The 23,385-nt window shown below is 40.9% G+C and overlaps 1 protein-coding gene, 1 long non-coding RNA gene and 2 other non-coding genes across 5 annotated transcripts; all 4 read right to left on the bottom strand.

Annotated features, from left to right (window-relative positions):
• Positions 1-8,071: 8,071 nt before the first annotated feature.
• On the bottom strand, positions 8,072-13,811 carry LOC144520072 (uncharacterized). Of its 2 annotated transcripts, none has more exons than XR_013502171.1 (4): positions 13,724-13,811; positions 12,596-12,715; positions 11,148-11,280; positions 8,072-8,738 (listed from the first exon to the last, which is right to left on the bottom strand). It is a non-coding gene; the product is annotated as an uncharacterized LOC144520072 (long non-coding RNA). The 2 variants fall into 2 exon arrangements; XR_013502170.1 differs by having other exon boundaries at positions 12,608-12,715.
• LOC144523415 (small nucleolar RNA SNORD67) lies at positions 11,380-11,492 on the bottom strand. Its single transcript, XR_013502504.1, has one exon. It is a non-coding gene; the product is annotated as a small nucleolar RNA SNORD67 (small nucleolar RNA).
• On the bottom strand, positions 13,046-13,159 carry LOC144523411 (small nucleolar RNA SNORD67). The gene has a single exon (XR_013502503.1). It is a non-coding gene; the product is annotated as a small nucleolar RNA SNORD67 (small nucleolar RNA).
• Positions 13,812-19,336: 5,525 nt separating the features above from the next.
• Positions 19,337-23,300, bottom strand: LOC144523293 (L-rhamnose-binding lectin SML-like). Its single transcript, XM_078258768.1, has 9 exons — positions 23,277-23,300; positions 23,063-23,120; positions 22,891-22,953; positions 22,487-22,622; positions 21,817-21,926; positions 21,686-21,730; positions 20,539-20,671; positions 19,988-20,085; positions 19,337-19,470 (listed from the first exon to the last, which is right to left on the bottom strand). Exons 1-9 carry the CDS (start codon positions 23,298-23,300, stop codon positions 19,337-19,339), a joined length of 801 nt encoding a protein of 266 aa, XP_078114894.1.
• Between the last annotated feature and the right edge of the window lie 85 nt (positions 23,301-23,385).

The following is a 23,385-nucleotide window of genomic DNA, read 5'->3' as shown; positions in this document are numbered from 1 at the left end:
ACGAGAGACGGCAGCAAAAAGCCCTATTTTAAATCCATCGTGGGCATGTGTGAAAGCAACTATGACCGTTTTCTACTTGTTAAATGTCCATCTACAGTGACATGAAATGAACATATTCAGCGAGATAAGCAACTCCGCTAACAGCCAATATAAATAATACAAAGCCAAATAAGAAACAACACATCTGAAATGTGAACACTTACAGAGCCATTTCGGCCACTAAGCTGTCAGATTCTGTGGGTCTAAAGGCGCTGACACACCAACCCGATTATCGGCCGTCGTCGGACAGTCTGGCGAGGTCGGTGACTCGAGTCTGCTCGGTGTGTTCTGTGCCGTCGTCTGTCCGAGGTGACGTTGTCGGCGTTCATTTTGGCCGATTTGACTTGTTGAATCGGCCAGTGGGCAGTCAAACTCAATGACCAATCTGATTGGTGGAGTACTAGCCCTTGACTAGCGAATCAGTGCACGAGAAAACCGGAGCTGACAACGCCAGTATCTTCTTATTACTAGCCATTGTATTTTCTTCCGTTCAGCGAGTAATGACAACAACGATCCTACTTGACTACTATCAACACTCTCTGATGAAAACAATGACTGACGCCAGCGTGCTCTGTGTTTACTAGGTCTAGAGAGATGTTCCGTCATTTCCCGTTTTCATTTTTTGGGGCGACAATACAGATTAGCGCCGCCTGCTGTTATGGAGACATATTATGTCTCGCGCACGCGCAGAACGTACGCTCAAGTCGGCGTCGCTTCGCTGTGTTCCGAGGCACTTTTTTTGACCCACTCGGGGAGACGGGAGCCGACTGATCAGTCCGACTGCCTTTTCTGCCGTCAGTCGGCCGTCAGGGGTTGGTGTGTCAGGGCCTTAAGGACGAAACATGTTTGCGTTGATTTCAGTACATTTCAATGGCATAACCATGATTGAAGGAGTCACAGGAGTAGTAAATGTGGACTCAGCCTGTCTAATGTTCTCCGGCAGGCTACTCTGGAGCCGCTTCAGAAAAAGCCCTGTCCCCAGCCTTTTTTCCCCACAAATAGGGCACTGACTGGAGTCAGTGTGATTTTTGATCCATGAGGTCATGTGGTTTCTATAGTGCTTTGTTTTTAACTGGGTAACTTGCTAGCTGACAAACAAACTAGCTAATGATAGCTAGTTCATGGTACTTCATGGTAATTTGTATGACTTGAAGAAACTTTCATTTTCAAACTTTTCAGTTCAAAACAGTACATTTGGTTTTCGGATCTCAACAGTGAGTCATTTTTAGTAGCTAATTTTTCTAATTGTAATTCACACCAATTTTCAATTAAAAAAAGATTTTTTTTAATTTTGAAATTACACTTGTTGCAATTTTCAGACTGAATTCTCATTACTCTTATTTCTTGGTAAACAGTATATTTCTAGTGGTTGATAAATTAAGAAACTAAACTACCAGCCAGTGTAAGATTATCTGTCAAGTGTGCATACAGTTGGTGTATAATGTAAGACGCACCATCATTGGTTGAAATGTAGATAAAACATTTTACAGATCTTAACTGCAAAAGTCTCTTTGCATCAATCCAAATGATGTGTGGGTTGGAGTTGAACTGTGGCAGACTCGAGAGAACGGTCCCGCTGAAAATCAACATTTATTACTGTGGAGCCCAAAGCTGATGCATTACATTAGAACGCTTAGCATTATTACTGCATTTTCATTTATGACTGCCAACATTGTGTCCCTTCCACACCTCTGAAACCCATATTCCCACAGTCCATCTTGGCCAGAAATGTTAAGTGTAAGCATTTGAGCTTCAACAAGTCACTGCAAAACACCGTCCCTGCTTTCATTTTTCAACTGACTTGGTGAAAAGAGTGAAAACCCCAGAAAACCAAAGACACAAAGTCTCCAGCCGACGTGGAAACTAAATTCTTTCCGTCAATATTAGTGCTAAAAACAAGTAGTTGGTTAATCAATTAGTTGATTGACAACAATACTGATTGGGTAATCATTTACGTCATTTTTTTAAGCTGCTGAACATTCTCTGGTTTCAGCATTTTGAATGTGAGTATTTGCTGCAATTTTAACCATTTTCTAAATGAAATGAAATCTGAAAGGAAGAAGAAAAGGGTGAGAGAGGAGAGGATGACTGCGATCCTCAGACAGACAAAGAGAGGGAAAACAGGATAACACCTCAATGAACAGACCATACAGCACATCACAACCCAGATTTCACTCAGAGTACAGGAGACTAAAAACATCTCTGAACAAACATTTCACCATGGCTGACATAACCTCCTCCTGTCAAAAACACACACACACACACACACAGAGGACTATTGTTAACTGCTCCTCAGATCTCTGCAGGGTAAATCCAGACAGCTAGCTGGACTATCTGTCCAATCTGGGTTTTCTGTTGCATGACTAAAACAACCTTTGAACGTAGCCTACATGTGTTCCACCACAGTGCAGTGGAGGAATGTCTGGCAATGCGAGACTAGATACAGTCTAATACAGCCGGGTTCAGTCTGAGAGAAAAAAAATGCTCAGAAGGAATGAATTGTTCAGCTCTGTGAGACAGCCTGACAGACAACTCGGTTGAAGTTGACAGGTTCTGGTAAAAATTATGACTGTATTGATGTTAACTGGGAATCAAGTGCTAAAAATGACTCCCGTGGTGCTCTGCGATCTCTAAAGTTAATGACAACGCTCTGCCGTAAACAAGACGACGCAACCCTTAAGGCACCACTCTGAAAAGAAATCTGCCGTCGGTTCACAATTAACGAGATGAATAATTGATTTGTTTCTTGTTCTACATCAAATGAAGGCAGAGAGTGCCCTTCACTGCAGATGTTCACTTGAATACAAAATGTTCTTTGCAGAATGTTGTAAAGTTGCACAAGATTTCATATATCAGTGTTCCCTGCAGTTAAAAAGCTAAAACAAACTAAAGAATGAAATAGGTTTATAAAACTATACTGCAGGAATTTGATTATATTTTTCCCCACCAGAACATATTTCATCCCATATTTTAAAAAGAAAATATGCACAAAGAACAAGCTCCTACATAGCCCTGAGGTCAAATGAAATGTGTCCAGGTAAAATGGACACACAGCTATTAAAATACCCAATTTGTAAAATCTGTTTGAGCTTTACACTCTCCATTGAGCGTAGGTCTATCAGTACTGAGAAGAGCCGATGAAAAAGGTACCAAATGAAAGAAGCAAACAGGATGTGTGAACCAAACTCTGAATTAGCGGAGGATCGGTTGAAAATGATGTTCGACCTATTATCACACAGGTTGCACAATGAACTAGGACGATGGAGTCGTACACTACCTGAACAGCTGTGCTTGTGTGGCACTGGCATAAATAATGGATGACTATGTGCTCAAACTCAAAGGGTTTGTCTAATATTTGCTTATGGGCTTATGTACTGTTCTTTTAAAAAGTTAAGATGATTTCTTCATTTAGAGGATCGCATCGCCAGACCTCCTTCCACAGCGCTGCGAAGGAGGGTCTGGCTAGTCCACACAGCATTCCTGGTTGGGAGAAAAAACATGCTCTGGTTGTGGCCAGGTTGGCTCAGTGGTGGAACGAGCGCACATGTGCTGAGAGGTTTCACGCAGGGGTTAAGGGTTCGGGTCCGACGTGGCGATTTCCTGCATGTCTTCCCCCTCTCTGTCCCCTTTGTCACCTAGCTGTCAAAAACAAAAAAAATTAAAGGCAGAAAAGCCCCAAAAATCTAAAAAAACAAAACAAAAAACCAACACGCTCTGATTAATTGGCATTTCTTTAAACCAATCACAATCGTCTTGGGCGGTGCTAAGTGCCGAGCGGAGCAAAGGTGCAGCTGCAAACTAACCTCAGGAAGGTAAAAAAAAGAGAAAGTTCTCTGCGCTTCTGCAGACCACAACAATCCGGTGCAACCAAGGCAGGACAAAAACGGTATAAAGTAACAGAAAATAGCCAGTGCAACGCAGATGTCTTCTTACGTGATCATTTTATTACTTAAGGTGCAAAACAGTGACTAACATTTTTCATGTAGAGTTACATCTTCATCAGAGTCCTTGGAGAGAACGGGCAATGAAGCCCTTAATAAGAATCAACAGGTGCCTAAGGGGGGCGTGTTAGCTGCCTGAAGATACACCCATCTCAACCAAGGTGTTGACACTCAGTCAGTCATTAAAGGGTGAATGCCCACACACAGTTCGAAAGGGATTAAAAAACAATGTTAAGTAACAATGTTGATACATAAATATAAAATGTTCACAATACAATGGAAATAAAAGTATATTCATCTTAAATACTATACTTTAACATATTTTGACTTCAGAGAAAGCAAGTTAAATTAAATTCATTTAAACCTAGAGGTTCTAAAGTGCCGAGTGTATGTATCCAGAACGCTTCCCTGCATAGAAGTTTAATGATATCACCACCCCTGGATGGGGGTGTGATTTTCTCAATTCCCCAAAACCTCAGTGATGCAGGGGAGCCATGATTGGCCTGCTTGTAATGCCTCGCCATGGCATGTGTTAAATTCTGGGTACGAATAGCCGTCTTATGTTCAGATATTCTTAGTTTAAGTTGACGTTTTGTTTGGCCTATATACGCCAGTCCACAGGGACACTTTAGAAGGTACACTACATGTGTACTGTTACAATTAATAAATGAAGAGATGGAGTATTTCTTGCCAGTGCGAGGATGTGAAAATTCCTTCGCATTGGTCGAGTTAGAGCATTGTGCAGTTACCACATTTATAGAAACCCAGAGGTGGATTGGGGAGCCAAGTGGTCAGAGGTGGATTAGACACATCTGAATGGACCAATCGGTCACGAATGTTGTCAGCACGCCTAAATATAAACCTAGCCGGATTGGCGCATACGTCTTTGAGTGTCGAGTCACTCTTCAGAACATGCCAATGCTTGCGAATAACATTTTTCATTCTTCCTGCTTCTGGAGTGTAGCCGGTCGAAAAAAAAATACTCTAGGTGTTGTATGTGACTTCAGTTTTTTTCTTCAACAGTGAGGTGCGATCTGTACCAAGAGCCCTATCCCATGCTTTTGTAATATCAGATTTGTCATATCTTCGTTCAAAACGATGCACTAAATGGGCTGCTTTTGACATAAAATCAGTTGTGGTGCTACGGTTTCTTCTGACTCACAAAAACTGGCCCACTGGTACGTTGCAGACTAGATGAGACGAGTGATTGCTGTTGGCTCTTAACAGGGTATTCCTACTAAGGAGTTTGCGATAGAAGGTGGATTGTAAAATAATATTTTCGTCCTTAGAAATAGTGAGATCTAACAAATCAATGGACTGATTATTACGTTCCATAGTAAAGGACAAATAATCTGTGGTAGAATTTACATAAGTCAAAAAATTATTTGGCTCATTAATTGTACCCTTCCATATAAATAACCTCAGGAAGGAACTCGTTTTGGTGGAACATGTGTACGTTCAAAGGTTGTTTTAATCGTGCAACAGACAACTCAGATTGGACAGATAGTCTAGCTAGCTGTCTGGATTTACCCTGCAGAGATCTGAGGAGCAGTTAACCATAGTCAAGAAAGCGGAAGGTAACGGACATCCGGCCGAAAAGAGTGACACCGGAATTTCGGGCGGCACCAGAGCAATCCCGGAAGTGGAATGTCGTCGATATAGACTAATGAACAACAAACTTAGGGAGCATAGATCTGCACAATTAATCACAATTTTATCTAGACCGCAATATGGACTAGTGCAATATCCAAATCGCAGGGTTAGCAATATTTATTAAAGTCAAAATGTGGCAAACCATTGTGAATTAAGTATTGTGGCGCTGCAGACGCCCCTGAAAAGACAGATCCTACACTATCATTTTAATTTGAATATTTTTCATTGAGAATGATACAAATTATTCCCTCCAATATCGTGAATCATATCCCAATTGCAATATCAGTCAAAATAAACGCTATTAGATATTTTTCTAGCGTTCAGCCCAACAAAGCCCTTCCATCCAGAATCCTTGATATCCTAAGTACTAGGGCTATCCATGCAACAATTTCATTTGAAACACATTTCTTAGCAAATAAGTTTTGGCCAGAGAACCTCTCTATGATAATGTGAGAAATTATATTTATTTCAAATAGGGATTTTTGAGATTGGTGCAGGAACTTCATAACAATTTGGTGTAAACATGCAAGATGAAGCTTTGGATTGCAGTTGTAGCTTAACAGGATTACTCCCTGTGGGAGCCATCAGTGTTTGCGTGGAGCCTTCAGGGACTCATGTGTTTCTGTAACAGAATAAATCCAGTGAAATGTTTTACAATCCAGTGAAATGTGACAGAGAGCATCAGGCCACATGTATCTGTCCACCGACAGGAGGAAAATTGGTGTTTAAGTGCCACCTGGTGGTAAAAAAAATAATCATACTGTACAGCAGAGATACAGGGGCCGTCATGGATGGCAGCAGGTTATCATTCACATTGCAGCTGCTCATTTCAAAGGTTTGAGAGCTCTGCAGCAGTTCATCCAGAAGGAACTGGTAAGTCATGAAGTATTCAACGCTTTTTTAAGTCGGCAACCAGTCTTGCTACCTGCAACTGGTCTGCTGATTCTTCCCAGAATTACGTCCGAACATGAAGCTGCTTTTAGCTATTGCGCTGTAGAGATCTGGAACAAATTCCTTAAGGATGTTACCTCAACACTTTCAAAGCTTACCATTTGTTCAGATCTTCAAATAGCCAATACTTTGACACTTGCCATTTTCAGAAAGAAATGTTTACACCAACATAAGCATCTATGTTCAAGTCCATATTCGCAAGTCTCCATCCTCAAAAAAGCAACCCCATCACAAACAGCTAATTATAGTCATAGTACCACAAAGTCAAAATAGTCCCTTTGCTTCTTGGGAAGAAAAAAAAAAAAAAGTAGCTTAAAAATTGTAATGGCATCACAATCGTGTAACTGAAGTAGGATTTGAAATCAGGTATACTAACCATATATATAAAAACTCAAAATCAGCAACCGTCTGTAGAATGTGCTAGCCTTGGCCAGTCGTGCTGTTCATGGTGGATATTCTGTTTTGTAGTCGCATTTATTAATAAAACAAAAGTGGCTTAAATTCTTTAAACATTTTATTTAGTGAATTGATCATCTCAAATTTATATAGCACCTTCGACCTAGGCAGGCATAGACTAGAAGAAAAGTCTCTACCTTGCCTTTTACAGGAGTCATTTCAGGACACTTTACAGATCGAGTAGGTCTAGACCACACTATCATTTACAAAGACTCAACATTTCAGTTACATTTCCATTCCTACATCACTGATTGGTCATCATTGATTGAAACAAATCAAATTCACTTCAAAAGTAGAGCTGGGCAATATATCGATATTATATCGATATCGTGATATGAGACTAGATATCGTCTTAGATTTTGGATATCGTGATATGGCATAAGTGTCTTTTCCTGGTTTACAGTAAAGTGATGTACTTTTCTGAACGTACCAGACTGTTGTAACTGTTCTATTATTTGCATTTACCCACTTAGTCATTATATCCACATTACTGATGATTATTTATCAAAAATATCATTGTGTAAATATTTTGTGAACGCACCAATAGTCAACACTACAATCTCGTTGCGGTATCTAGAGGTATTTGGTCAAAAATATCGTGACATTTGATTTTCTCCATATGGCCCAGCCCTACTTCAAAGTGCTTCACAAGCAGTTGACATATCTTCAGATGAGAAAAAGCAATCCGGCGAGTCGCTGCAGGGTTGCGAGTGTCACTTAAATGACCCATTTGTGTTCTTTAACCCTCCAATGGAGCACAAGTAGAGTTTATATTTCACAATTATCGTTTTCCGTCAGATTGTTTATAGATCGAAATTTCCGACAGCACTTGACGGCAGCTTCATTTCAATTAGAAAGAAAAGAGAACCAGGGACTGCTTTGTGCTGGCGCTTGTTGCACAAACTCCTGGTGAGTTAAGAGCTTGCGTTTTTTTTTTTTTTTTTTTTTACCCTTTAGTGTTTAAAACGTTATTGTGGCAGGGATATATTCAGGTTTACTGTACAGAGAACACACTGCCTTAAGAAAGGGGGGACTGCCAAGTCTGATCGCCGGTTACATGACATGTTTCTTCAAAAGACAATCTTGTTTACAGGGATTTAGGGTTATGACTATCATGATACGAATTTCATGTCATATTGCTTAGCCCCAACCTTTGACCAAATGCACACATTACCAAGCCTGAGGCTCACTGCTGGCTGACAGAACCTCACAGAGAACATGCAGATATTTAAGATGAGCTGTGGCCTCTGATGATGCAAAGCAATCACAAAAACTGAAATCCTTCAGGAGGAATCCACAGGCACCGTCAACCCATTCCAGTCACCTCTGCAAAACAGCTTCAGTGTACAGTAAGTCATTCCTGTGATGTACGCGACTGCTCTGACTCAAAGGGTTTACCGAACAGCCGGATGCTATGACAAGGACTATTAGAAATACATGTGATGGTGTTCGTGCATATTTACAGTACGTGTCTGGAACATGTTTTTTGTGGCGATGACACTAAAGCCTAAATTCATTTGAAGATGAATGTAGCAAAACCGGACTTCCCTCTGTGTTGCTCACCAGCAATAAGCCCACAATACAGCTGTGTTCCCAAGGGTACACCAGCGTCTGTGCTGTGAATGACATGCAGCTGCAACACAGCCGATGTTGATCACTTCAGACATGCCGTCCTGGTCCAACACCTCGTCCATCTGCCTAGTAAAGGACAGGAGAGAAAAGAAAGAGGTATTCCTTCAGAGTGACATGTTGACAGGATTTCTCATTACTGCAATTTTCTACAGTTTTGTCTGAAGAAAATGTTTCATCTTAAAACACAGACAGCTTCAAATTCAATGTATTTTTTTTTTTTTTCCACCATTTGTTTTAACTAGTATGCCTTAAATTAAAAAAAAATTTTAAAAAAAAATTACATTCTGGGATATAGCAAAATTGAGGTAGGATTTGGGTCACAATCATAGACAGTAAGAAGCAGACACAGTCTACAAAGAGAATAAGTCATCGCCGAGACAGACAAAGAAACAAACATCGTCTCTGGTGGCAATTTTGACATTACGTGTAGCCTCTGGTGGCGTCATTGCTTCATATTTCCCAAAACCACAATCTGATCTTAAATCACAGTAGACCTGCAGAGCTCTACGATCTCTATGAATCTGTATTGAATGTTGGTCGTTCCAACGTCCCAGTTACAGTATCCTCCCTTTTACAAGACTGTTAAGTTGTATCATTACTTTCAGTTGAACAAACCAATATGGATTCTCACCGATTCAGTTCGTACCTTTTTATGGTGAACAAACTCCCTAGGGCTGCAACTAACGACTATTTGGATAATTAAAATCGGAAAACGCAAAAAGCTACATTTTATTAATGTCAGCATTTGATTCAAAAAGCAAACATATGCCTTGCCTTCTTGTACAATGCCCTTTAAACATTTACATGGAATACAATGCATGCCATGTTCTCTTTAGTTAATTGCTTATGTAAATGTCATCATACTAATAAATTATGAAATTTGTTGGCAACTATTTTTTATAATTGATTAAGTTGTTGCAGCCAATGTTACAACCTTTCCTACGAATACAGTTGTCACTCGGGTTTATACTTTTACTACTTGTTAGGTACGTTGTGGTTGAGTAAAATAAGAAGTAAGTGGTGTTAAATATTGTTTTCTGTACCGCTGTCAAGGCTTCTCTTGCGAGGCTTTGCTAGTTCGAACGGAACATAGCATCCGGTCTGGCGTTTCCACAATAACAAGCATCCAGCCGTTTAGTTAGGTGGAGGCTTTAACGCATATCATAGATAACAGGAAGTGCTGTCTACGTTAGCGGTAACGGATGGGAGAAAATGTCTGAGAATCCCATATAATAAGTGTTCGAATCCTTTTTCTCTGCTTGCATTATTGGAGTTTAAATGATATATAGCCATATCCTGACTATTGTTTATATTACGTTTGGTAATGTATATTACTGTTTGAGGAATGAGTATACACATTTGATTTATTCATTTGTATTTTGTTTCTCTTTATAGAAACCACACTCACATAAGAAAGAGAAAGGAATAAACATAAGAAGAACTCTCTCTCAGCTCTTCATTCATCCTCTGGAATATTTGGCCTGAAGTGGTGTTCTGGCCAACACACCTGAGTGAACCCAGAACTAGCACCTAGACTGAGCGTCTACCCATTATCTCCACAACAGCGATAGCAATGTGCTTGTGTGGATGAAGCGTTAAGTTAATTTGACTCTTTAGCGGCTGGCTCTCTGCCTTGTAGCGTTACTACTCCACTGCTCTTTTGTCCGTCAGTTATTGTTCTAATTTTACCCGATGAAGGTAAAGAACACCTCTGGTGGTACACTGCACACTGGCGTGCAACGCATTACTTTGTATTATGAGTCTGGAGATCCTTTTTTCTTGTTGAAGGGGAAAATCTATTGTTGGGACACGTTTGTTTCTACTGCATTTTATTAATGTTGATAGTGTTTGGATGCTTTCAACGGTTCGTTTGAATTCTGTATTAGCAAAACACAAAAAAAGAATTATAAAATGATAAATCTTTACCCGGACAAGTGACTTTTGTGCATGGACAAGCGAAACATAAATGTACTTGTCCAAAGGACAAGTGCCACAAAAAGTGTCACAATGTCAAGCCCTGCAGTTTGTATACGGTTAGAAGATGGCCGTCTCATGTGACCTTGTTATTTGTACACACCGACTATACAAATCACAACATGTAAATAGGAACATGTTGGCGTTATTTTGTCACTTATCGGAGCAGTAGGCTAGTTGGAACCGATTACCTTCAGGATCCTTGCTAGGCTAAGCTACCGGTGGAGCCGTCGGAAAGAGCTACAACAAAAATATCGGGATATTTGATTTTCTCCATATCGCCCAGCTCTACTTGTGTGAAACTTTAAAAGCTGCAGACATTTCCTTGTGTCAGAAATCCGTAGGAACATCTTTAGAATTCAGGCAGTGACTCAAGTAGCTCAAAGAGTGAAGCTCTGACTTTAATAAGGTAGTACACACAAGAGGACAAATTGAAAAGGATAAAAGATGGCACTTCATAAAAAATACAAAAGTTGACTGAATTAGTGTGCGTGCCCTCACCAGCTCTCGGGTTGGAGTGGTTCCACCGATTATGAAGGGAAAACCTTTGCTGGCGGGATCCATTTTGGGCATCACCTTCACAACGGCTCAAACATCCCGGCTAACCACGTCCTTCAACTCTCCCATCTTCAGTCTAGGAAAGGAAGATCAGAACAAAAACAGAATTGTAGGAAAGGAAATGATGAGAAAATCATTAAGCAGTGCCCTCACCGTTTCTCTTGTCAGGTGTGGGTGTGACTCAGATGGCCCCTGTGCACAGTGTGTGTCACCACAGGTTGTCAGGACAGGGCCGCTGTGCCACTGCAATCAGCAACCTGACTAATAGTGCAACTCATCATTGTCACAGCCCACTTCTCTAAAACACTATATGCTATAGCAGGACTGTATGGATTTGGATAGTCAAGGCATTTCAATTTGTGTTTCCCTGAATCCACGTCACCACATTCCCATTTGTTTCCACATTTGCAGAACTGAAAAACAAAAAGTAACCATTGTTCTTTGCAAATGACTGCTGCATATTTGTGGTGACGTGAAGACACCTCTGAAAGGGAGTCAGAAAACACCAGGAAGACAAGTCATGTATCTGCTGATGATACGCTAGCATTTATTTTCTGGTTTAGTACACATTAAAAACAAACAAAATTAACAAACACAAATTAAAATTTGGTTTCCCCTCACTGTCGCTCTTAGGAGTTGGAAAGCCATGTGACTGAATGCTATATACAAGTTCTTACAGCGTCAAGGATTTATTTTCACAAGTCAGCTTTACTCAGCACTGCCAATTCTGCCCCAATAATCAGAGCTATGTGAAAAGTACTAACCCCAAAAGAGGGACATTTGTGGGGCCAGGAACTGAATTTCACCCAGTTCCCTTGGTTGAAGCCTGGTTAAGTCCCTGACTTCTTAAGAAGATTCCTGGTAAACGCTATGAATAAATAGAGCTAGCTCAGGGTTTTTCCTGCATAGAGGATTTTTTAGCCAGCCCCAAAAGGGAAATCCGTGCCAAAATGAAAATTGAGAAGAAAAAAAAATAGCAACTTCGACTGTGTTTAATAGCAATTTTCCAAACAGTTGAAAAGCAGAACATAAACTTAAATAGGAGTGCTTATCTCAGTTTTACCATCCAGAGGCTGTGTCGGACCCTCCCGGTGACTTCAACAGTGGTATATAAATATTACTTTTAAGCAGTTTTGTTGATAGGCGTTTCATTTGTTTATCAAATTGTATGTATTTGAATGTACACGCACCGATCACGCTTACTGTTGTGCGTAGTCCCCCTCCTCCCCTCCCAAAGGCCCATTCCGAGCTAGGAAGAAAACCTGTATCTGTCCTTATGTCGAGAGTGCTATCATAAAAACCTCCAGGTTTATAAAAAAATGAATAAATAAAAATAGAAGAAAAAAAAGAAAGATCAAAAGATGAAAGCAGTAAGGTAGACCGTAACACACCCAGAAACCAACCTGGAGCTATGAAGGAGCTGGCCTCCAGGACAGTGAGCCAATAGTCCTGCTTGAGGGAGAAAGAAGCTTGAGAAACTCTACAGCATCCCTCCACTTCCAGATGGTAGACTGAAACAAATAACATGGGGACAGTATTAAAACAAATTCTGGAAAATACACCTTACGTTTGAACAGTGTCCTGAACACTGTTCAGGGATGGTTGTTCGGCTGTCCAATTGAATCCCTCAAACACACTCAAGTCTTCTGAAACAGTGGAACATTATTCTTATTAGACTATTGATTTATTTAGCAGAGACTGATATAAAAAAAAAAAAAAAAAAAAAAAACAGCTTATCGCAAACTTTCAAACTGTAGAGAAAACAAAAAAATGTAATCTCATGTTACTTAAAGTCATGCTATGGTGTGCACAACACACACACTTTCAAAAAAGGTGGAAGGGTTGAGTCAGATGGCCCCTGTGCACACAGTGTGTCCTCAGGTTGGGTCGGATTGGGGTATTGATGCCACTGCAACAAACACCCCAACTGATTAGTGCAACTCATCACTCTCACACCCATCACCCGTCCGACTTTTAACATGCAACGCTGACGTCCCGCCTGTGTTGGAGACACCATCGTGCCTGCAAGGGTTTGGATGTACTTTCTGTTCCCATTTCTGATCAACAGGTAGCACCGTCCAGTCTAATCTCGCTGCAATGTGAAGACTTCATTAGAGTTAGCTTAGCAGCAATGCCTGCGTACAACGACAAACCAATCAGGTTAGCCATAGCCATAGCCATATGCACACAACGTGGTCAATCGGAGACATATTGAACCCGTCGTGTAAAACTCAAATGTAAAAAAAAGTAAACTGGCCTATGTGACAGTTAAAGAAACTGAATGGTTGGCTACCAATAACTATTTTCTTTAACGCTGCAAACAAACAATAAAGCTGGTTCAAACAATAGACCTAGCTAGCTAGCTAAGTTAGCGTAACTTAACTGTTAGCTATGGTAACGTTAGCATGTAACATTCGCTTCAGCTTCTTAAAAACGTCACACTGTTCTTCCTGAAACAAAACAGTACACAGTAAGAACCTAGCTAATACAAACGATGATGTATGCAAATGATTTCTTACCAAACATTTTGCTTGTGTACTCGTCTGGTCGTAGCATTGAGCGTCGTAGTCAAACCAGAAACCCACCAATCTCCTTCTTCTTTATTTTAATAGCGGACCACAAACCAACTTTTATAGGTGTATGCCGCCACCTACCGTATCGGAGTATGCAAATAAAATGACCCTGTTACAATCCTTTTTTAACAGACATTGGTTACAATCACATTCTAATTGATAAAAAAAAATGAAAAACCCTACTTACATTATAATTATTAATTTAGTTTCCTATAAAAATTTAAATAATTACCTTTTCATCTCAGCTTGAAATGTTCTTCTATTTCTCTTAACACTCCATTCCCTTCCTATTTCTACCACCTTGTCTTTTAATCTTCCCCTCTCTACAACAAACTTCTTATACCTAAGAAACACATGTTCCACCGTTTCCCTACTTCAACATATTTCACAATTATCAGAATATGTCTTTTTCAATAATAACAATGTATTTTTTAACCCTGTGTGCCCTAACCTTAGCCTAGTAAATGTAACATCTTCCTTTTACTGATGAAATGCTTTATCTGGAGGTCCATTTCTCTCTGTGTCACACCTTAAGTAACTGTATGGCCATCTTTGGCTCGGTTTTCATTTTTTTGTGGGTTCTTGCGTGCCTGTTGTCCCTTTTATATATTTTCGTTCTGTAACAAAATGGCAAAACATGATGGGCTCGTATTTCCAGCAGACAAAATACGAGTAACAGTACTACATTTGCAGCTGTGGCTAGAGGAAATGTGATTTAGCTTACAACCCACCACACCATCAGCATACCTGATAAAAGTTCTTACTTTATGGATAATGCTGCATTTCAGGCAACCCGTAACCTGTGTTTCACAACCTTCTACCCATGAAAGTGCCCTGGAACGGCAGTCAAACCCGTAACTTACTACCTGTGAACTCGTACCGAACCACATACGATTGTGTACTACTACAGGTTATGTTTATTAAATGAAGCCCAAAATATGTCGCAGACTAGAAATCGCTAGCGCTAGCTAACGTCAACGTTAGGTAGCCGCTAGCTAGAAGGGTTTTTTTGTGACTTTGCCTGGAACGCTATCAAGACGTGAGTCGTGACTTGAAGTGGTAACTTACGGGCTAAAAATTGTGTCTGGAACGCAGCATATAAGTCATGAGAATTCGTATACATTCATTTAACACGGCAGTATTAGGCCTTACCCACAATTCCAATGGGCAGCCTCAGCCAAATCAAAGCCAATCATTTTAAAATTAAAGCAATTTAAAATCTGAAAACAGTGTCTGCAGTGACCATGAGAGAGAGTGTGTATCCGACATGGGAATGGCCAGAGAAGACAAGTATGTACCCTCAGTGAGACAAATTCAACATTGGAGGCCTTTAAATAGTTACAGCTCGATTGTCTTAATTATTAGTATTTTGTGACCCAACTACGACATTTGGAGCAAAGTGTTGTAATTGATGTATAGATGGTCCATGATAAAGAGCTTTAGAATTTTATACTAAGGCTCTCTATCTCAATTTATAAAATTTAGACACTAAGACGTTAGACGTTGTTGCTGCATGTAGTACGTCTGTCAGCACCAAGACTACAGTGTGCTTTAAATAAAGTCCGACATGACTTCCTGCAAGTTGGCCTGTTTGTCCCCTGCTATAATCCGTGCATAGGTGCGGTGGGTTGTCTCAAGTCCAGATATCACCAGGTCCTCCATTCTATTGTATAGATCCAGATCTTCAAGTCTTCTTTCAAGCTCTTACATTTTCTTATCGTTATCTTTTATCACAGCCTTCAGTTGTCTCACTTCATCAATCAGTTCCAGTAGGCCCGTCTGTTGTTTTACCACCTTGGTCAGTTCCTCTGACATGAAATTCAGAGATTTTTTAATCTCTTCCATTTCTTCTGCTAACTTCTTAGTCGTCATTTCTTTAATAGATTGTAAAAGAACAAAAACAAAAACAAACTGTCTTGCAGAGTTTCCAGTTAAACTATTTCCAACAGTGAGAAAACCAAGGTTGTATGTATATATATTTGAATCTAAACCTCCAAAACCTCAGGCGTATTATTTTTGAATGAAATGCATCAAAGAAAACACAGAAACAATCTAAAAAAATGTGTCTTCAGTTTTACACAATCTGTTCAAGTCCATCTCATCAATGCAACAACAAAGCACCCATTTATAGTGCATTTCCTGTTTCACCACAGAAAATGGCAGAGTTGAACAAGGTCACGGCGGAGAATCGGGATCAGATGGGGAAGGGGAAAGCCCACAAGAGCCGGCGGCCAGCAGTGAGACCTCCAGCGAACTGATCATTCAGCAGGTCCGCACAGTGGACCAGGATAGCAACCTGAAGGTTGTCTACCCGTCGAAGACCGACCTCTCCAATAATAATAATTTATACTTTACACTCTGTTGTTATTATACACTTTACACACAGGCCTGAATTGCAAACGCTGAATACCTATACATGCACTAATGGAGAGATGTCAGAGTGAGGAGGCTGCCCATGTAAAGGCGCCCCGAGCAGTTGGGGGTTCGGTGCCTTGCTCAAGAGCACCTTGGCAGTGCCCAGGAGGTGAACTGGCACCTCTCCAGCTACCAGTCCACCACCATACTTTGTTCTGTATGGGGACTTCAACCAGCAACCCTCCCCGGTTCCCAACCCAACTCCCTACTGACTGAGCTACTGCCACCCCACAATGACATCAGCAACTTGACAGAGGTTGTCCACAGCACAACTACCAAATAACTGAGGTTTACACTCATTCACACGCTACATTAAAGGTCCTCTAAGCGATGTTGGGTGACGTCACTTCTTGACGTTCGAAGTATTGTCAAACAAAACGGCTATCTCGCCCCCTCCCTCCTCCTCATCCCGCTCCCCTCCCTTCCGTGCACTAACCCCCACCCCCAAATCCTTCTTGTAGGTTATTGGCTGGAACACTTATGTTTCGTAGTGCAGGTTGGCCAGTTTGTTTTTGTTGCCATTTGTGGAGCCTGGGCTGTCTGCAGAGACCGCGTTTTTTTAACAGTGTGTTTAGGGGACAGGGAGCTAGCGGTTAGTGAGATGTTTGCTGTATGTGACAAAAAAAAAATGTTGTAGCCTAAAAACATGTGACATCGCTTAGAGCACCTTTAAGCAGCAGCAAATAATGTCTACGTTAGACTTAATAAAATGTAATCCTGTTGTCATACATTTTACTGCATATGCCACAGTGTTTTCAGTTTAGCTTGAGTGTCTGTAGGTTTGTGTTTTTTGTCAGCCATTGTAGCTACAGCTGCTAATGTTAACCTAGTCTATATCAATGAAGTTTCACTTCTGGGATTTTTCAGGTGATGCTGGTTATTTTGCCGGATGTCCCTCATTTCGGCCGGATGTCAGATTTATGAGGACTATGGTTAACTGCTCCTCAGATCGCTCCAGGGTAAATCCAAACAGCTAGCTAGACCAGTTTTCTGTTGCACGACTAAAACAACCTTTGAACATACACGTTCCACCAAAAGTTCCTTCTAGAGGCCATTTTGCAGAGGCACCGTCCACCCAAGACGATTTGGATTGTTATTGGTTTAAAGAAATGCCAACCAGAGCATGTTTTTCTCCTATCCCAGAATGCTGTGTGGACTAGCCAGACTAGGGTGACCAGATTTCCCGGAACTAAAACTGGGACACTTTGCACGTGACCGTAGTGCTCGTACACGCACACGCTTTTTAACGTGAACATATGCCAGCCCAGGTCAGACATAGACACAGACAGATTAGACACAATATTGCCAACAGCACATGTCGGCCTACTGCTCACAACATAATGGGGTATCTCAGTTAATATTCATGAATGTTCTTGGTATGTAGCCTACATATCTAAGAAATATTAAAAAGACATTGAGTGAGTTTCGTGTGGGACCAACTTTATTTTTCAGAATTAAAGCATTCTTTTGGAAAATGCACCCACTGAACTTGTGAAAAACTGTGAAAAGGTATTTTTCATTGCATGGCACTGAATGAATTATTTGGAACTGCTGCCACAGGCTTGAACTAAAGTTACGGTAACACTTTACGGCAAGGGTACATGAATTATGAATTCATGCATGAATTAATTCATGATTTGTGTATTCATTCCTTTATAATTTATGAATCATCAGGAATTGGTATGAGTTCATAGCCTCTCATTCATGACCTCATGCATGAACACCACATCAACTAAAGCATTAGGTAAGGTGGGTACATCATTATGCACAAGTTATGTTCAAATCACAATTTGCACAGTGATGACCACATTTTTTTTCAGAAAAATAATCATGCTTAATTCATAATGTGCCCACGTACCTAATCCTTTGTGTTGTTCATGTATGAGGTCATGAATGACAGACTATGAACACATCAGTTCCTGATGATTCATGGGATATTAAGGAATGCAGTAATACATAAAATTACATAATACATAGCCTACATCAATTAATGCATGAATTCATGTACCCTTACCGTAAAGTGTTAGTGTTATTCTAACCAAAAATACACACAAATGTAATCTCATTTGATAGAGCAGATAGCTTCCCTATTGGAAACATTAATTCCGTATATTTGTTTAGGAGTGAATCAATTTGTTGGCTGAAAGTCTGAAATTGCACACAGGTGTCAGCAAAATTGGCCCGTGTGACACGTAACGCCTTTAACTTGGAATGGTCATACAGTTCCTCGTCAGTCCATGAGCGAAAAGATCCCCTCAACGGGAGCATTTGTGCCCGGTAGACACATGGCGAACTGACAAAGGAGACCTATATTTTTGAACGGAATCTCTCCGCTTTTGAAATGCGAACATTTTCACCCAGCGCTCAGCCGCTGGCATAAGACCAAGTCGGCTATATAGTTGCCGACAACCGGGACAATTTCATAGCGGTTGGTGTAAACCAGGACATTTTAGTGTCCCGACAGGCAACTCCGAATCGGGACTGTCCCAGTCAAACCGGGACGTCTGGTCACCCTAAGCCAGACCCTCCTCCGCAGCGCTGTGTAGATCGGTCTGGCAATTTGAGACTAATGTTAACTACCAAATGATGTTGGAACCAACTGCATCCTGTGCAGCAGACGATTGTTTTGCTCTCAAAAGTTCAACGTCTTGACAACCTTTACGGGTCGAGCAACTCCATATTGTTTTATAGTTGTATAGTTATGTATCTGAAACAGGATTCTGTTATGTTTCACATTTCTCTAGCCAATGAACAAACTGACAAATGTATTTAATTGAATGCATGTTTATTGTGATATGACTGAAACTTCAGTATGCTTACATAGGTCAAACTATTTAAATGGAGTGGTCCCAGGAGCTGCAAAACAGGAAATATTAAATTTCAGGCAATTTAAGCAACTGATCAGTGCATTGGCTTTACCTTTTAATCGTCGCCGAGTTCTTTATTTTTTTTAGAAAAAAAATAAAATAAAAAAACGCGCCTTTCTCGGCACTCAAGGACACGTACAGGGATATGAAAGTCATTTAAAAACAGCAAATAAAGAAAACAGAACGAGGCAGAGTAATTGACATCAAGTGGAATAGGCAGTTTAACAGATGTGTTTTGAGTTGCAATTTGAAATTGGGGAATGAGTCAATGTTTGAGTTAGGGTGGTAATGAATTCCAGAGACTGGGAGCAGAGCGGCTGAATGCTCTGCTCCCCTTGGTAGTGAGACGGGCGGAGGGGACAGACAGGTGTATGAGGAAGAGGATCTGAGGGAGTGGGAAGGAGTGGGACGCTGGCGATCAGACAAATATGGGGGCGAGGTTGTGGATGGCCTTGAATGCAAACAGGAGGATTTTAAATTGATACCGAACTGGACCGGGAACCAGTGGAGCGGTTGGAGGACAGGAGTGATATGGTGGATGGAGGGGGTTTGAGTTATGATACTGGCAGCTGAATTCTGGACCAGTTGAAGTTTATGGGAGGGATTTGTGAGGGAGGCCAAAGAGGAGTTGCAGTAATCCAGACGGAAGTGACAAAACTGGACAAGGATGGCAGCAGTGTGTTGGGGGGGGGGAGGGGTAAGGGAGGTGCGGAAGCGATTGATGTTTTGTAGGTGGAAGTAGGCAGACGGGTAATGTTACTGATGTGGGGTTGAAAGGATAGTGGGCCGTCAAGGATGACACCCAGACTCGTAATCCGGGGGAAACAGAGGAGTTAAATAGTGAGAGAAAAACCGTTGGTTTTGGTTTTTGGGCTGTTCGAGAGTGAACAGCTGAATTTTAGATACTTACAGCCACAGTTAGGCCTACATGTGTAAGCCACCTCCAGGTACTTGTAAGTGCCGACACAGGGGTTTTCAAACACAGAGTTGCTCGCTGCGATGGTACAGCTGTTTTTTCCATTACAGCTGTGGATGCAAAGTGACATGAGTGAAAACAGGCTTTGAACACTATGGAGCATATGAAATCTGAGGTGGTGATTTTCTTTACATTATAAAATCTCAGCCTGTATCAGCAAAGAAAAAACGCCACGCATGCATGACTTCAGACGGTCATAGCAGTCATATTTTTGCAGAACACTGTTCCTTCTTGCTGCAGTACAACACTGAACTGAGCTTCTCCAATGCTTCTCCTGTCTGCATGCCCCATACTTTGAAAGACAAACACCAGATGCATTTTGTAGGCCTTGAATGATTTGTGCATGTGAAATGCCTCCCTTCTTTGAGCCCTTCTTTTGTCAATTTCTAACTGACTGAATTAACCTTGCAAGAATTCCAAATCATTGGGACTAATCTGTCAATAGGAAATGGTTTCTTGAAGTCTTTTTTTCTGTACATTTAGCAAAGGTTGTGCAGCTGTACCTGTTAGCAACTTTGCCTGTGGGGCTTGAGCAGGAGATATTTTGAATTTGATTGAGAGGCCGTTGGTAAATGCAGGTGGTCTGGTCACTACGTCCATAGTCGGCACCATACACAAATATAACCTGTCCTTGATCTGTCAAGCAAAAACAATTGGCAAGGTGGAGAAGACAATAGGGGCTTTCCGACCGGAGGGATTTTTGCAGTTCTTAGGACTAAACGTTCCTAGAACACTTGTGTTCTGACAGGAAAAATTTGGGGGTTTTAAAGTTCCTCTGGCCGCTGTAGCGTACTTTTTTAGCTCCTACTTCAGAGCAGGGTCTTTCCCCTTTTCCTAGGTGTACTTGATTGGTCGAACTTATAAGTGACGCCCACTGCCAACTCGGAACTCGCAGGCAGAGCAACAACGGGACATTTTTAACAATGTTCACCATCTTATTCATCATTAAATTCACTTCTGACGTTTTAGGCGAGAAATTAACGGTTTAGATTTTGAATATAGGCAGTCTGGTGAAAATGGCAAGCGCCTGCCCCGGCCTCTAGCTCGTCCAGTCTTGCTCAGACACCTCGCTGTGAGCTGGAGGTCTCTCAGACCGCTCTCGTAAATAAGAGGCTTTTATTTCGCCGTTGACGGTTCGTTTGTTTAAATATCACAACACATGTCCATCATAAGATTAACGGGAACCTGTGGTTAACTGTCTTTTCGGAGTTAAACTCCGCAAGCGTGTCCTGCGACACGCACGCACACAGGGTCTGTTCCGAGTATAATGAAGCCCCGTCTGTGTTGAGCAAAACATTAACGTGAATTACTATGAGAATGGACGTGCATTTAATATAGGAAAAGGGCACAAGTATTAGCGTCATTTGTTGTTGTATGTGGCGCTAAGGTCTAGTGACGATGCTATAAAGACACTCCCTTAACCCTCCTACCAGTCCCTATGGCCACTTGGCCAGTGGGAATGCAAACGGAAAAAAAGATTTTGGGGGAAGAGTAGTTCTTAGAACTGCTTAGAAGTGTACTTTTCCTCTAAAAAAGTAGAAGTACTATCCGGTCGGAAAGCACCTAATGTAGTTTAGACAGGTCTGATGCATTGAAAATGTATTTATGTTTATCCCATCAACCCACCATGAATGCAAAAAAAAATATTACCACATTGGAGTTGCGCCAAAGAGCCCTCACAGGTAACAAGGTGAACTGTCAAAGTAACATGAGGGAATCACATTACTCTATAAAACCTGAAGCTTCTTCTCTTTATGCATACATGTGACAATGTGACTCACTCGCTGGGAGGCAGGTATAGGTTGTTTCCAGGTATTTGTAGATGCCATAGCAGGGATCAGAGGTATAAAAACCGTTGATGTTTAGTTCACACTCCCTCTTGCCATCACACCTGTAGGAAACACATTACAAGCATGTTTTAGCACAAAGCAAAAGTTCACTTAAACCAAAATAGTGTCACTACTTTACCAACTACTATTTAAGTGCAATATGTAGTGTGAAACGTAGACTGCGCGAGGTACCACTCGTTTTAATATGCAGCATCATGTCATTGTTCATTCACCTGCATGATGTAGTGTTTGATGACCTTTAGAAAATACTGTGTCCCTGGAGACCTATTCTCACTGTTTGATTCCATGTTTACCTCTTCATGAAAACACAGAATGAAAGATCATGATTTAATGGTCTTTAGTTCTTCTACCCGTTTGCAAATGAGATCTTCACTTCCATCTCTGCTGCATTACGAAGTGACAAATTGTAGATCTGCTGCAGTTGGTGAGGTGCATGCTTTCCCATTATAGGCTAGCTCATTAATGTAATTCATTTGATGCATTCATTTTTGAAATCTTAGTGACATTGAATCATTGACCTAATGAGACTGTCCCATTTAGAATACATGTAATACATAAACAAAAAAAAACAAAAAACTAGTATATTATTCTATGATTGTACCTTTTCTTGACAACATCCACTGTGCCCGGTTGAGAGCACAGTGTATTGGCAAGCTGTGCCAGAGGTCTTCCCTCACTGCAGGTTACAGCATCTGCACGTCCATACAGTGCAGTCTGCACACTGATCACTCCGTCATCTGTTACACAGCAAGGGAGAACAAAACGGATCACTTTATTATAAACATACAGTATATTTGTATGGCAATAATATCTTTGTCATATCTTTTTTTTTAACAGTTGATGGAATTCATTTGTGGCTGTTGAGAGATGAGTCTCTCAGCCACAGTATAATTTTTTGGTTACTTAAAGCCCAAAATGTTTAATGCCTCAATACTGGTTGAGTCAGTTTATCAAGACCTTTAAACCTCAAGTACCACTCAGTGGACCCAAAGACTTCAGTCATACCGCAGCTCAGGCTCTGGACATTCCCTTTGCTGCCACAGGTGATAGCTTTCTCTAGGGAGACCGCTTTCTCTAGGGAGACTTAAATAACATGAAAGGAAAAGTGTGTTCAAGCCACATACAGTATGTTTAAAATAAATGCAACCATTATTATTATTACATTCAGATAATTTACCTGCTGTCATGAGTGAACATGTTGCTGCCAGCACTGGAAAAGAAACATCACTGTCAAACTGTGCCAGCCAACATAAGCAAAAGTTACAAAGTCTCTTGAAAAGAAAAGAGGGAACTAGCCTTTTTTTAAATTGTGCTCTATCCTAAACCCCTGTCCCATGCTAGATGGTTGGATGATGTCACGTTCTATCTAAAACAAAATAAAAAAAACTTACCATGAGGCTGAGCTCAGTAAACATGTCTCACCTGATTTACATTTGTTACAAATAAACTCAAGTCGAGGAGAAAATTTCCACCGTAAATAACCTACCATATTGCACCAAA

Source organism: Sander vitreus, chromosome 1 (assembly GCF_031162955.1).
Source record: "Sander vitreus isolate 19-12246 chromosome 1, sanVit1, whole genome shotgun sequence".
NCBI lineage: Eukaryota > Metazoa > Chordata > Actinopteri > Perciformes > Percidae > Sander > Sander vitreus.
This window is presented reverse-complemented; position numbering and strand designations above follow the sequence as displayed.